The 14,422-nt window shown below is 43.5% G+C and overlaps 1 protein-coding gene across 1 annotated transcript in view; it reads left to right on the top strand.

Moving 5' to 3' along the window:
* The window catches only part of ST18 (ST18 C2H2C-type zinc finger transcription factor), a 128,084-nt gene extending 116,481 nt beyond the window's left edge, over positions 1-11,603 (top strand). The window contains exons 19-21 of the mRNA XM_056110497.1: positions 5,131-5,234; positions 7,841-7,984; positions 11,461-11,603. Of these exons, the coding sequence (XP_055966472.1) occupies positions 5,131-5,234; positions 7,841-7,984; positions 11,461-11,601 (389 nt within the window). The 3' untranslated portion in view covers positions 11,602-11,603. The remainder of the gene's footprint in view (positions 1-5,130; positions 5,235-7,840; positions 7,985-11,460) is intronic.
* The last annotated feature ends 2,819 nt before the right edge of the window (positions 11,604-14,422 follow it).

The raw sequence follows: 14,422 nt of genomic DNA, 5'->3' as shown, positions 1-14,422 counted from the left end.
TAATTTCCTAAAGCTTCTTCAGTGAAGTTCCTCATAACGTCCTGGCTGGTTTTCCTCAGAGATCTTCATATTTTGTTTCCTGTTAATTATCTGCCTCAGTATATATTATGTAAGAAAATACCATTTACTAAGTATCATCTTGTCACAAGAGAGAAAAAAAACCAGTAGTATGTCAAAGAAAAATAACGATTGTTTTTATTTGCTCAGATAAGAAAAAAACTAAGTACAAATAGTACTCAAATAAAATTGATGCCTGTTTCAGCATCTCAAGTTGTTGAAAACACTTTTTCCAATAGTTCAGTTCAGTGATCTTGGAGAAATTCCACTCCCAGTGCATCAGCTTATAAAATATGACACTGAATGTGCTGCAGTTTCCCCCAGCATAGCGACCAGTGCAAAATAAATCTTGTGGTTCCAGAGAGGACAGTTTTAGTGTGGCCCTAGAACGTTGACATTTTCCTGGTCGCTGTGTCTCAACATTGAATTCCTATTGAAGTTGATTTAATTGCCAAAATAGATTTCAGATGTTCATTGGCTTACCGTTCAGACTGACTCCTAGAACACAGTCGTTAGATCAACCTCAGCACTCAAGAGTGACCTGTGTGTGATCCACTCTCCTGAGCACTGCCCAGAGAGGATCTGCAGCCCGAGCTGGTCAGAAAGTGGGACACACAAGCAAACCGGAGACAGACAGCCGCTCAGACTGTCCACTCCATGAGGACTCTTATAGGCTGGGACACTTACTCTCAGTCACATCACTGCCCTACCTGGTCTGAGGCTGTTTAAGTTGACAGAGATATTAACATCCAGTAGGTACGTGGAGATCAGAGGTTGGGGGGATTTCACATAGCTCATCGGTAGGCAGCTGAAAGAACACAGTCAAGACCTGACAGCTCCCTATTCCATTTTGTGCGGCTGCCCCTGTATCTAAAAGACCCTAACCTGCCTCATCCCACACTCTCCCAGTGCACGTTAGCAACAGGCAGATGTCTGCCATCTGCTCTGTTCTTTCCTGCTATAATTTTCTCTCCCCCCCCCTCCGGGGGTGGCCAGGGAGAAGCCCCGACGGCTCTTCCCCTCACGACTGCGATTCGGGGTGGGCCCAGGCTGTTCCTGCAGCCAGGGCAGCCCGGGCCATGGGGCAGACGGTGGACGAAACGAGGGCCAAGCCAGTTGGTTGACCAGTTGCCATTTATTCCATTCTCCCCACACGCCTGCCCCAGTCTCTCTGAGCCCCCATTCTAGTCTCACACCCCCCTCATTCCCGTCTCCTTCTGACTCTCCCGCTCCTCTCTCCGTGTTCCATCTCGCAGCCCGGGCTCTCTCTCTCCACGTGCCTGCTCCTGTATTCTTCTTCTACAGTCTTCTCTCTCTGTTCCCCTTGCTAGTCTCTCCCCACTCCATCTTGCCTCTCTCTCTCTCTCTCTCTCTCTCTCTCTCTCTCTCTCTCTTCCTCTCCCACTCTCTCCCTCTGTCCACTCTGTAGTCTCTCCAACTCCCCAGCACTCTGGGCTGACACTGCACCCGGTCTGGTAGCATAGTCAGCATAAGAAAGCCCTTCCTGATGGCCCACCAAGTTCAAAGGAAACACCACCTAAGAGGTATCCCAATGCCCTTCCTAACTTCCCAAGGGCAAAATACCTCCTAAGGTGTTTTTGTCGTTCCTCAGTCCAATAACTCTATCAACATTTTAATACCAGTTATTTTTGTATGGACACAGTAAGAGATAACATTGAGACTTGTAGGGCAGCTCTCCTGGGAACATCTTGCCACAGACTCAGACTACAGCGCTCAGGCCAGATAAGTCATTCCTAACCCTAGCAGAGTCCGAGTCTAGTTATTACTTTTTGGATCGTGACGGCATTTGTCCATGACCAAGCTCTTAACTTATAGTTATGCATTATGGAACTTTGGCCAGGTCCATCTCGATGCCAGGGTAGCACATAGCTTACTGCTTGCCTTGGTTCCATTCAGACCCTCATCGGGACCCTGCTTTTGGGGGTTCTAGGAAGTAAGAGCAGCTGAGGCTTAGATCTAGAGAACAGATATCCAGGAGGGAAATTTCTCTGAGAGTCACATTACAAAGGCATAGCATATACTGTCTTCTTATGTCCATACAAAAAGGACATTGCTCTGAATAAACTATGCAAAGGTCTTAGGGAGAAGAGAAAAACAATATTTACAAGCCAACAGAGCACAAAGAAAGAAGTTACAAATAAACACAGAGAACCAGGAGCACTGTGATGGGAGCAACCCAATAAACCTAAACTACCTGAGGCTATGCAGGAAGGACAAAACAGTGTTCTCCTACATCCCGGGTGCGTTTTGGCAAACCCTTTGCATTCTAATGCCTGAACTCTCTTCCCTAGGGACATATCCCACCTTCGGGTTTTCTGTTAGGGGGAAGAAGTCCCACAATTCATCTTTTGTGGGTACATGTTTGCTTTTATTTATTGTTAATTTAGTACCACGAAATGAAAAAGTTATTCATGATTTGGCTTCAGGCATACAATGTTTCAGTACCAATCCCTTCACCGGTACCCACTTCCCCCTGCTAACGCCCAGTTATTTTATTTTTAATATAGTAATAATTACCTACACAGTACGTGGTAGCGGGGACCGAACCCGGGAACAGCCACTTGCAAGGCAAGCGCCTCCCCACCAGCACAGCGGTAGGGCGTTCGCCTTACAAGTGGCGACCTGAGTTCGATTCCTCCACCCCTCTCGGAGAGCCCGGCAAGCTACCGAGAGTATTCGATATGCCAGACACAGTAACAACAAAGACTCCAATGGAGACGTTACTGGGCCCGCTCGAGCAAATCGACGATCAACGGGAGGGCCTTTACCTTTACCTTTACCTACACAGCAGTTACCTGTTTTTAAAATGTGGCAGGTAAACTTTTAGGCTGTAATTTTTTTAGCATTGCATTAGTCAGAGTCATCCGAGTTGATTTGAGGAGGCATGCGACCTGTTTTGGCGTGTGTGCTGTGCACAACTTTCCCCATCTGCAGCCATTTTCCCCGGTGTATATCTAAGAATGCAACTGCTGAATCAGAGGGCAAGTCAAGTTTACCGCTAGTAGATAACGCACTATTTTTCCCAGAGCAGAGACCCCAGGAATGTATAAGCACCCAGTTTTCCTTCAAACTATCACCATCGTGGGCTGGAGCAGTAGTACAAAGGTTCAGGGTCTTGCCACCCATGCTGAAGACCTGGGATTTGTCCTCAGCACTGCATTTGGTCCCTCAGAACTGCCTGGGGTGTTCCCTTTGCTCAGAATCAGAGTCAGCCCTATGCATGGGCAGCTTGCCTGCAGACCAACACAATAAAAACACCCTCAAACAGAAAAATCGGGTTGTCTTCTTCTCATCCTATTCTTATAAAATTGGTTACATTAAATATAAACACCAAAAAGTTTTACATGTACTCTCTGGAAAGAAAGATGGTGGCCGCATGGGAGCCTTGTGGACAGCAGGTATGAGCCAGGGGTCGGGGGCGACGAAAACCTCATGGGAAGGGGGGCGTTCCGGTTCGTCCTTCACGCCCTACTGAGGTCACCAGTTGCCCCCCACGAGCGGCTCTCCGGCACGGCCACGACTCCAGAGCACAGAAACCAATCTCTTAATCATCTGACTTTTAGTAGAAATACTTTCAGGGTTAATAAGTAAAATAGCAGAAATCCAAAACCCCGCAGCCGCGACAGCATTTAATTCTTGAACCCAGCTGTAGAAAGCAAATCATTTCACAACGCTTTTTCAGCATGCCTGATTTGGGGGGGGGGGGGGGGGGTGTAAACTCTAAATAATAATGGTGCATCTTTTATCGAAACAATGAATCTAGTCAACGTAGATAGAGTGTTAACTAGAACTCATCTGCCTCACAGGAATTGGGAGGGGTGAGAGGTGGGGTTTTTAATGGGGTTCGTGGTAAAAAATAAGTATTGGTAAAGGGAAATGTGTTTGATATTCGTATGACTGAGACCTAACCTGAAAGCTTTGTAACTTTTCCCACAGTGATTCAATAAATAAATAAATTATTTTTAAAAATAATTTTTAAAAATTTTTTTAAAAGTTTTACATGTATATGTCTTAACTATCATCTCTTTAATTTTATTTGTCATTCCAGATTTTCAGGATTACCTGAAATCGGGTTTCTGGCATCTTTTAAATGAGCTACCAGTCCAAGCTTTTAACAATCTTTAAGATATATTCCTCTTCCTTTTGTAAAATAGTGAAGGGGAAATAACTCTCTTAATGGAGAGTCTATCTGTTCAGCACTTTGAATTTATTCTCATAACGTAAATATATGCTTCTTTTATGGGAGAAGAAAGAAGCTAAACTCAGAGACTTAATTAATTTCCCACATTCAAGAACAAGAGTCAAGAACAGCTTTTTTTTCAGTTGAATCACTTTGAGATACAGTAGCAAAGCTTTCAAGTTCGAGTTTCAGTCGGACAGTGAACACCCATCCCTCCACCACTGCATATTTTCCATGCTCAATGTCTCCAGTATCCCTCCCGCCACCCTCCTCCAACTCCAAAACTCGTATTCTTCCTCCTCGATTTCATTTATTCATCATCTAAGTGCATGTAAAGAATTAAATTTTTGAGTCCCTGGTCTTTGGCGCCCCTTCCGTCTCCATAACTCCAACTGCAATAACGTTCTACAAAGTCCCACTAGGTTAACACTTCATTCGCATAATTTATTTCTTAACTGTCTTCTCAGCATGTATGAGAGAATTTATGGGACTTGGAATTCAATCCCAGCCTTGTCTTCTCATTTGAACTTGGCGAATTATATAACCTCTATGAGTTTTCTTTTTATGTATCATCTGCATTTATGTAGTTAGGTAGCAGTTAGACATGTGTGACCACACTCGGCCTCTGTAAAGTGCAGTGTCTTCATTCGTGAAAAGGCATAACGTGCTTCTAAGGTACAGAGGAGTTCAGAAGGGAAACACAAGTGCCTGAGAGATAGCGCAGTGGTTAGGCCTCGCCTTGCATATGACTAACCCAGGTCCTTTACCTGCCATCGAGTTTTTGACTCCTCTAACCATTCACTTAATATAAGCTAATTCATATCTGTTCCAAGCTCAAATTCTACATTTTAACTAAAATTCTTTTTTTAAAGGGATAGAGAGTGATGAAGAAATTAGGCATTTGGATGAAGAAATAAAGGAATTGAATGAATCAAACCTTAAAATTGAAGCAGATATGATGAAACTTCAGACACAGGTAAAAAAATATAAACAGAAACCATCCGTATCTATGAAATCCATAATTATTAGGGTAAGACAAAATTTTAAAATGTTGAGCCTTATAATGAACAGCCTACTGATATTTTACAAGGACTGCTGAAAATAACATGTTAATTATAGAATGATTATTAAGAACTTGAATAAGTAGATTACCCTGTTCTTCTCTGATTTGGTATTTGTAGGTAATATTATACATTTTGCCTTGTTTGTGTCAAGGACTTCATAAGCAAACAAGGCAGATTGCTGTTTCATTTCTGAATCTTGCACAACATACGGTATTTAAGAAAAACTTCCCAGTAGCAAACAGGAGAATACTTTATTTCATTCAAAATTTAAGTAAAATAGAGATGGTTTTTAAAATTGAATTTTTCTAGAACATCTCTAAATCTGTGTTGTTAGAAGCAGATTTGGGGGATAGTTTTTCTTGAATGAAATTTTGCCAGAAAATTCAAGCACTTTTCAAATCCTCCATTTCCCACATAATGTTCACCAGTTCCCTGATTGCATTTATCCAAATGAAAATGAAAAGCTCACTTTGGAATTTTTTTTTAAATAATGGCTATTGCAAGAAGTCAGGAATCAAATAATGGCATGAAATATGGCCGAAGGACTGGAGACGTAGTACAGATGAGGCCCTTGCCTTGCCACACATAGCTGACCCCGTTTTGATCCCCAGAAGCCCGGGTGGTCCACGGAGCCCTGCCAGGCATAACCCCAATCACAGAGGAGAAATCATGAGCACTACAAGACATGACCCCAAAGAAAACTAACAAAAATATAAATGAAATATCCGTTGTGCTCACCTTCCCTCCTCAAATGTGTGCCTGTGTCTTCATTCCTGGCAGCGGGAGATGCAAGGACTGACTCACCCAAGCACAGCTTGGTTCTGCCAACCCAGGGTCCCCAGCGTCAAGGCCCCTGTTTCTGATAGAGCCACAGCAAAAAGCATACGACACTGGACTAGAAATCGGGGGACTGTTCTTGAGAACCACAAGTAAAGAAAGCAAAGTTCTCCAATCTCATGGAGGTTCAAGACTAGAAGTGGGGGTGGGGGGACCTAAAAAATAAAATCATAAATGATAAAATTTTTCTGTGAAAATTTAAAGGAAGAGTCTCAAAAAGAAGGAGCCATGGTCTGCTCCACACCCATTCAGTCCGAGTCTCACATCTGAGTGAACATATTCCTGGACCACACGGCCACTTCATAAGACACTCCCCACCCGTTCTCCATAATTACCACCCTATATTTGATGGGGTTCAGACAGAAGGCAACAAATCACAGAGGGAAATATATATGCATGCATATATACATATTTTCAAATATGTATACCAAAGCTCACATCACCCAAACTTTAACAACATGTTAGTGATATCCTATAGAGTGTCGTAATGGCTCCAGCCAAAATAGAACAATCTTCACTCTGTTTCCTACATGAACACTTTTTTGTAAGCATGTTCAGCAGTTCTTCATAACAGACAATACATAATATAATCTTTCATTTGTGTTTTGAGACAGGGATTGGGGCTTGGGATGGAAACATCCAGAATTTGGTGGTGGGAAGGTGTAATGGTGGTGGGATGGGTGTTTGAATATCAAATGTAATCAAATATAGTGAAGTAATTTGTAAAATAAAAAATTAAAAAAGAAGGAGACCTGGAGAGATGGTCCTATTCAGTATGAATCAGGATAGCCACCTCAGGTCCCAGGAAGAAGAAAGCATTTTGCAAATATTTAAGACACAGGAGGCATTCACTGAACAAGTAGGGAAGAGTCCCAAGCAGCAGAGACAGAGATTGCAAACCCCTGAATATTGAGAAGACTCAGGGTCCTAGGAAATAACACAGTGAACGTGGCCATAGGTTAGCAAGTTATTCTGATAAACGAGGCCCAGAGATAATACATGGAAAGCCCTATGATATTTTAAAAGACATTTTTATTTGAACATCCACAAAGCCAGGATGAGGTCTTGAGTCAAGAAATGCCATGACCATATTTTACTTAGATTCTGACTTTCCTTTTGAAAGATTCTGACTGGCTTTGGTGCTGAAGAAGCACAGAATGATATTTTCTGGGGTACGATCAGAGGCAGGGACACCCATGAGAAACCACACTGGGGGCCTGGGCGGTAGGGGACCACACTTTGCTGGGGTCCATTTTTTCTTCCTGGATATTTTGAAGGAGGAACCCAGTGAATTTTAGTGTGAGAGAAAGATACTTCAGATCCCCCCCAAGTTCCACAAAGCATCCAAGTTGTAGATGCAAGAGAGAGGGGACCGGTGGGCTTGGAGCAGGTGACCACAGCAGCACTGTTTGCTCTGGAACGCACTGAGCCTGTGTGAGGTCCCAGCATGAGGTACCTGCAGCTTTATGCCCACCTGAAGCTTGGGGGGTGAATTTGAGCTGTCAATTTGGGAAAGTGATTCCCGTCTACACCCACAAGACAGACTGTGGCTGGCGGAGAGTGGCCCTCGCGTGTGCGACCCCTTCCATCACGAGCCCACCCAATGCGTCATTGTGTCCTCCTGCCCGTTGCCATCCTTCCAAGTGTGGCCTCTCATGTCCCTGGGTTATTTCTGTTGTAGATCACATCTATGGAGAGCAACTTGAAGACCATCGAGGAGGAGAACAAACTCATCGAGCAGAACAATGAGAGCCTCCTGAAGGAGTTGGCAGGCCTGAGCCAAGCTCTCATTTCCAGTCTGGCCGACATCCAGCTCCCACAGATGGTAGGTCCAGGGCCCAGGGCAGGCCCTGACCCCTCTGCTGATCTGCTGCGTCCCCCCACATCCCTCAGGGAGGCCCGGCAGGAGTGTCTGACTTAGAGACCTGCGTGCAGAAGCAGGAGCAGAAAACTGCCGTGTCTGTCCTACAAATGTTCTTTCATGGGAACAAAAGAAATACATACATGCATCTAAATTGCAGTGAGGCCAAGAAGTTTTGACATAATAGAAGTAATTAAATGCATGAGCTTCTTTGAAGCGTGTTGTATTTATACTGTAATAACAAAAGTTGGAGGTCAAAGTTACTTTGCAAATGGAAAGTTTGCATGCCTTACAAACCTTAGAGCCCATTGCAACCCCACTATAAGAACTATAAGACATTTTTATCTTGGTAATTTCTATCTACTTAGTCACTGTCACTGTCCTCCCGTTGTTCATCGATTTGCTCGAACGGGCCCAGTAACATTGTGAGACTTATTACTGTGTTTGGCATATCAAATACGTCACGGGGAGCTTGCCAGGCTTTGCCGTGCGGGCGAGATACTCTCAGTAGCTTACCGGGCTCTCTGAGAGAGGCAGAGAAATCAAACTCAGGTTGGCCGTGTCAGCCACATGCAAGGCAAATGCCCTACCCGCTGTGCTATCGCTCCAGCCCATCTACTTAGTATGAAAAGTATTCTTAAGTTTGACCCCTGTAAAATACAAAGCAAAAACTGAATCAAACTTCTTTATTCCCTAAATCCATGCATGCACTGAGATTTAGCAACTGCTTATAATTCATTCGGGGAAAAATAGACACATAAGCATGCTTTGCATGTGGGAACTTTAAGTTCCGTTCCTGGCAGAAATAGTCCCCTCAAGCACTGCTAGGAGGCGACCCCAGAGCACCAAACTGGGAATAGCCCCGAGCACTGCCAAGTGTGACCTCCAACAATCCCCCAAAAGTCTCTTTACATTTTTATAAATGTCATAATGTCATAATTGGGAGATAAGTTGCTTACTAAATGAATTTCATCTTTGTGTACATTTTAAAAGTCTCCTTGAGTGACTTGTATATATCGAATGGTTTAAAGAAACAGCCAAAAGGTAAAGTCCATGGGTCACGGGAAGGAGCCCCAGACTTAATTCTGAAAAATCCCATGATCACCTGGCAGTCCCTGAGCACTGTGGGGTGTGGCAAAGTAGAGGTAGCAATTTAGCAAATTTCATAAATGAATACAATTGGTTTTACTGAAAACAACAAATCCTTCAATTTTCCCAAGTTCCCAGCATAAAGTACATCTTAACCAACTCTAAATGTGTCTGGGCCATTAAAAATTGATAATTTTTAAAAATCAATTCAAAGGAAGGCAAATTTTTATTTATGGCTAAATTTTGACAAACATGTTGTTTTTAACATGTCTAACTCAGACTTCAAATTGAATCCCTTAATATGTATTCTTTTACCAATGTCATAACACTAAGTTACCAGGGAAGACATCGTCTACCTTGTATACTGACATACAAGTCATTCCCAGGATGAGTTTTAGAGCTGACCGCAGTAAATGTTCACACACTGGCATTCCCATATTGGAGACAGCTCAAAGGCTAGTGAGGAAGACCTAGGTTCAATCCCTGGCATACCCATGGTACAACTGAGAAAATTGAGGATCAAAATATTTATAAAATTTGATTGAACTGTCCAAGCTAACGAAAGCCAGATGGGCCTTGCCCTGGGTGCCACCTGGGTGTGGTTCAGTTTCATCAGGGGAAACTGACACACCAAGGCAGAAACTCAAGCGGGAGATGGTATTAGCAACTTAGGTCAATATTTGGCTGGTCATGATAGAATCTTCAAATTTAGGAAATATACCTTCTCTGGGCTGGAGCGATAGCACAGCAGTAGGGCGTTTGCCTTGCACACAGCCAACATGACCGGCCATAGTTCAATTCTTGCCGCCCCTCTCTGAGAGCCCGGCAAGCTACCGAGAGTGTCTCACCCGCATGGCAGAGCCTGGCAAGCTCCCCGTGACGTCTTCGATACGCCAAACACAGTAACAACAAGTCACACAATGGAGACATTACTGGGCCTGCTGGAGCAAATCGATGAACAACGGGAGGGCAGTGCTACAGTACTACACCTTCTCTAGAGCAAAGCTTACAGTGGTATCTTTCGTATCTATAGTATTTGGACCTTTGAAAAGTCTTTTCCTTCAAGCGCTTTGTGAAGTGAGCTTGGGTTATACTTGTTTGTTTGTTTGTTTGTTTGTTTTTGGGTCACAGCCGTTGATGCTCAGGGGTTCCTCCTGGCTCTGCACTCAGGAATTACTCTTGTCGTGCTCAGGGGACCATATGGGATGCTGGGAATCGAACCTGGGTCGGCCACATGCAAGGCAAACGCCCTCCCCGCTGTGCTATCACTCCAGCCCCTATGTATTTTTTAAAGGTGGGAACTGGAGGCTCTGAAATCTGGCTGAGTAGCATTCCCATTTTGTCATTTCCCTGCTGTATGCAATTCTCACCCACTAGCGTCCAGTCTCTCTGAAGTACCCATTGAAAAAGGCAATGCCTCAACACACAGCTAGAACAGAGGTGGACAGACTCCGGCTCTGTGAATCTGACTGAAAGAGCGAGGGAGAGCATGAAGGAAGATACAGAATGAGAGATGCCAGTGAGGCAATAGGGCATCTGCAGACAAAAGGGAGGATTTCCACTAGACTGCTTGTTGGTGTGAAATCGATCCGACTTCAAAGTCTTAACGGATTTGATCATTGTATAATTGAAACCCAAGCACAAAAATTTGTAAGTCTACAACTGTACCTCATGGTGTCTCACTAATAAAAATTAAAAAAAAAAAAAGAAAGTAAGAAAGCAGAAGAGAAATTTTGAAAAAATAAAATAAAACAAAATGAAACTCCACGTGGCGTACCCAATATGCCAAATACCAGTAACAATGAAGGGTCTCATCTCCTAACTCTGAAAGAGCCTTGAATATGGCACTTTTTTAAAAATCTCAGGGCTAGGACGAAGGAGATGTTACTGGGGCCTGCTTGAGGCAATCAACAAGTAACAGAATGGTCGTGATTGTGATCCTGAAAATGAAAAAAAAAAAATTTAATGAAAAAAAACGTCTTAACGGAACCATCTAGTACAAGCAACATCTTCCTCCCCGGACTGGCCAATATTTGCTTCTGCAAATAGGATGCCTGTCTTGGGTTAAGAATGTACCATGAAGGCCAAGGCTGCCTTTCCGAAGGGGACGGGCTCAGGGCCCAGCTGAAAACTGACCACAAATCACCCGCCATCTGTTCAGGCCACCCCATGTGTTGGTTGAGTTGGAGAGAGAAGAGGTAAAGGTTGGTGCATCCTCCCAGCCCCCAGCCGTGTTCCTCCACCGACTGACCCAGGCCGTCTCCAGGTTGGGAGTGCTCTGGGCTCTGGGCTCTGGGCTCCTGGATGTCTCTCTTCCCCGGTGTCTGACTTGATGCGTTGTTTTCATCCAGGGGCCCATCAGTGAGCAGAATTTTGAAGCGTATGTAAATACCCTCACAGACATGTACAGCAACCTGGAGCAGGACTACTCCCCGGAGTGCAAGGCGCTACTGGAAAGCATCAGACAGGCCGTGAAGGGCATCCACGTGTGAGCGCCGGGCCCCAGGCCGCAGGGACCGTCACACAAGGGCAGCCGGGCCTGGCGGCTCCCCTGCACGCCAAGACACGTAGGGCCCCGGGTTGCGTCTGCAGTTACAACATTGCACTAATGTCCTCCCAGCTGACATTAAAAATAAAAAAAGGAAAAGAAACATGATGGTAGACTCATTGGATTAGAAGCAATGCAGTCGAATATTAGATCTTATTTATTTTCATACGTTTTCCTTTTCTTTCTTCATTGCACTCTCCTGATGTTTTTTGTAAAGTATATATAAAAAAAAATAATAAATGTGACATTTTTATATTTTATTTATTTCTAATCAAAAGAGGTTTTATCTTTTCATTGCATTTTTGGAGTCTGCCTATTTTTTAAAGTGTGTTTATTAATTTATTTTGCAATAGAATTTAACTAGAAAGTTCTATGACGCTTGCTGGGTTGAAACGAAGAGAGGAACGTCGGAAGGAAATCCTGGCGTCAGGACTGCACTGAGGTCCAGTTTGGTTTGCGTTGCACAACCCCTCCCCCGCCCCACCCTTCCACTGGCTTTCCAGTTGGCCAGGAGCAGGCTTGGCTCACTTGGCCCTGAGCTGAGCCCTGAGTGTGGAAGGCATCAGAAGACAAACGGCGCCCTCTACAGCGCAGAGGGCAGCCGCAGAAGCACAGTATCTCCCCAAAACGGCCTGTTCAGAACTTGTTAGCAATAATTAAATATAGCAATCGCAAAGTATTACACTTGGCTGTACGGTTGTATTGAATATGAATTATTTATATGGAATGTTTTAAAGAGACATACGTTTCCCCCCCCTCAGTGATGCAGATCTTTCTGTTTTTTCAAATCAGATTCGAAAGTTGGCAACTCTCATCCCAAGACGAGAAATAAAACTTGCTGTGACCAGCCAGGCTTCCCCGCCATATGTTGGTACAATGTACAAGCCACAATATTGATGAGATATGTTTCTAGCAAATACAAACACGTCCAAATGGGAAATTTTGTAGATACCATAGCCCCTGAAATAGCATTTATCTTACTGGGTTGACTGGAAAGGAATAACAAACAGAGTAACACACGGGAGAAAACAGTAGAACTCTGAGTCCTTAAATGCCGGCGACATGGTTTTACTCCAGGAAGCAAGACAGCTCTACATTTGATTTAGGAAAAATCCCTCCTTAATTTCAAGTGCTCCGGAGTATACTCGCTCATGCTTTCACAACCACGTGCACTCGTGCAGACTTGAGCCTGCAATCTTGAATTTCTGGACGGATCGGTCTCGTAGTTGCTATAGAAAAGGCAATGTCTATTTCAGGGATTGTAAAGTAGTCAAGCATTGTTTCAAAGGTTTTTTTATATTTATTTTTTTTAAGAAAAAGGTCTAGACAACCAGCTAAACTGCCTTTGGTGTGCACACACGCGGTGTGCAGTGTGCCTCTGTGTAAATGCACACTCAGTGTGGGTTTACTTTTCTGTGTTATAACGAAAGTGTTTTAGTTTTCACTAGCCTCGTGGCTCTGTAGAGTTTGAATGTGATGGCATTCAGAGTCTTGCTGTATTCCACTGTGTCTACTGTTACCTGCACAAATCCAATGTGATATCAGCAGTGATTCCACTCCTGTGACAGCATGGTGGCCATTATCATGTATTAGGTGGGCTTACCTTCGATGTGGGGTCCTTTCGAACCCTGGAACCTTAGCTTAGTGAAAATGAGATGTCTGTTCATAGGTAGGAACGGTGTTTACTTAAAAATCAATTTTAGGGGGCTGGAGAGATGGTACAGCGAGTGGGTAGAGCGCCTGCCTCACACGCAGCCGACCCGAGTTTAATCCCCAGCACCCCCCCTGGTCCCCTGAGAATTGCCAGTATGACGCTGAGTGCAAAGCCAGGAGAAACCCCTGAGCATCTCCGGGCGTGACTCCAAGACAGATAATAATAATAATCAATTTTAAGAGAGAGCTACCATATGTGCTATCTATTATCAATGGAACACCAAACAAAGTTTTTAATTTATGTACTTGCAGACCTTTGCTATACAGTACTTGATAGATGCATACAAATGAATTCACTTATTACAAAGACAAATGTTTAATTTGCTAAATATTTTAACAGGTTTGTTACATATTTTATTTAATTTAAAGAAAAATCTCTGACCGACCTATGTATTTATTGCTATGATTTACTATGCCTTCCGGTTAATTGATTTGTGTTGCATAGTTTCAGCAGGATGTTTTGTGAAGTACATTCGTATTTATTTGCCACCTTTGTACTTGATGTGTTTTGTAATGTGCACTGAATTTTTTTCCTTTCAACTATGTTAATGATTGATACTGTAAATTGGGTCTTTTGTAAACAAAAGAAGGCAATGTTGTACGCATTTTTTTTTAATTTGAAGTAGTTTGTATACTGTTTCTTCAAACAATTAATATTTCTTACATCAAAGAAACGAAATTGTGTTCAGTGCTGTACATTTGGTGTATGGTAGGAAATAAAACATTGATAATGAGCTTTGCTGTGATTCTGCTTGAGATATGATTGTTACCGTCCCATGCAAAGCTCTGCTCCGGGCAAGTGCCCCAGTGCCGAGGAGTTGCTGATTCAGTTTTGTTTCAAACATTTCACTCACATTTAAACCACTGGACAGAACTTTCAGCCAACCAACAAATTAGCAAAGTCTTTGGTTCACTATGTGCCTACAAAACAGTGGGAATATTTGCGGGAAGAAGAACTATTGCTAGAACAACCAGAAAATTCACCCAGATCTCGTGGGCGGTAAGAGCGAGGCCCCCTCTCCTGATTTCAAACCTGCTCTAGGTACTGCATA

Source organism: Sorex fumeus, unplaced genomic scaffold (assembly GCF_029834395.1).
Source record: "Sorex fumeus unplaced genomic scaffold, SorFum_2.1 ptg000002l, whole genome shotgun sequence".
Classification (NCBI taxonomy): Eukaryota; Metazoa; Chordata; class Mammalia; order Eulipotyphla; family Soricidae; genus Sorex; species Sorex fumeus.
Note: the sequence above shows the minus strand (reverse complement) of the source record. Positions and strands in the feature narration are given on the sequence as shown.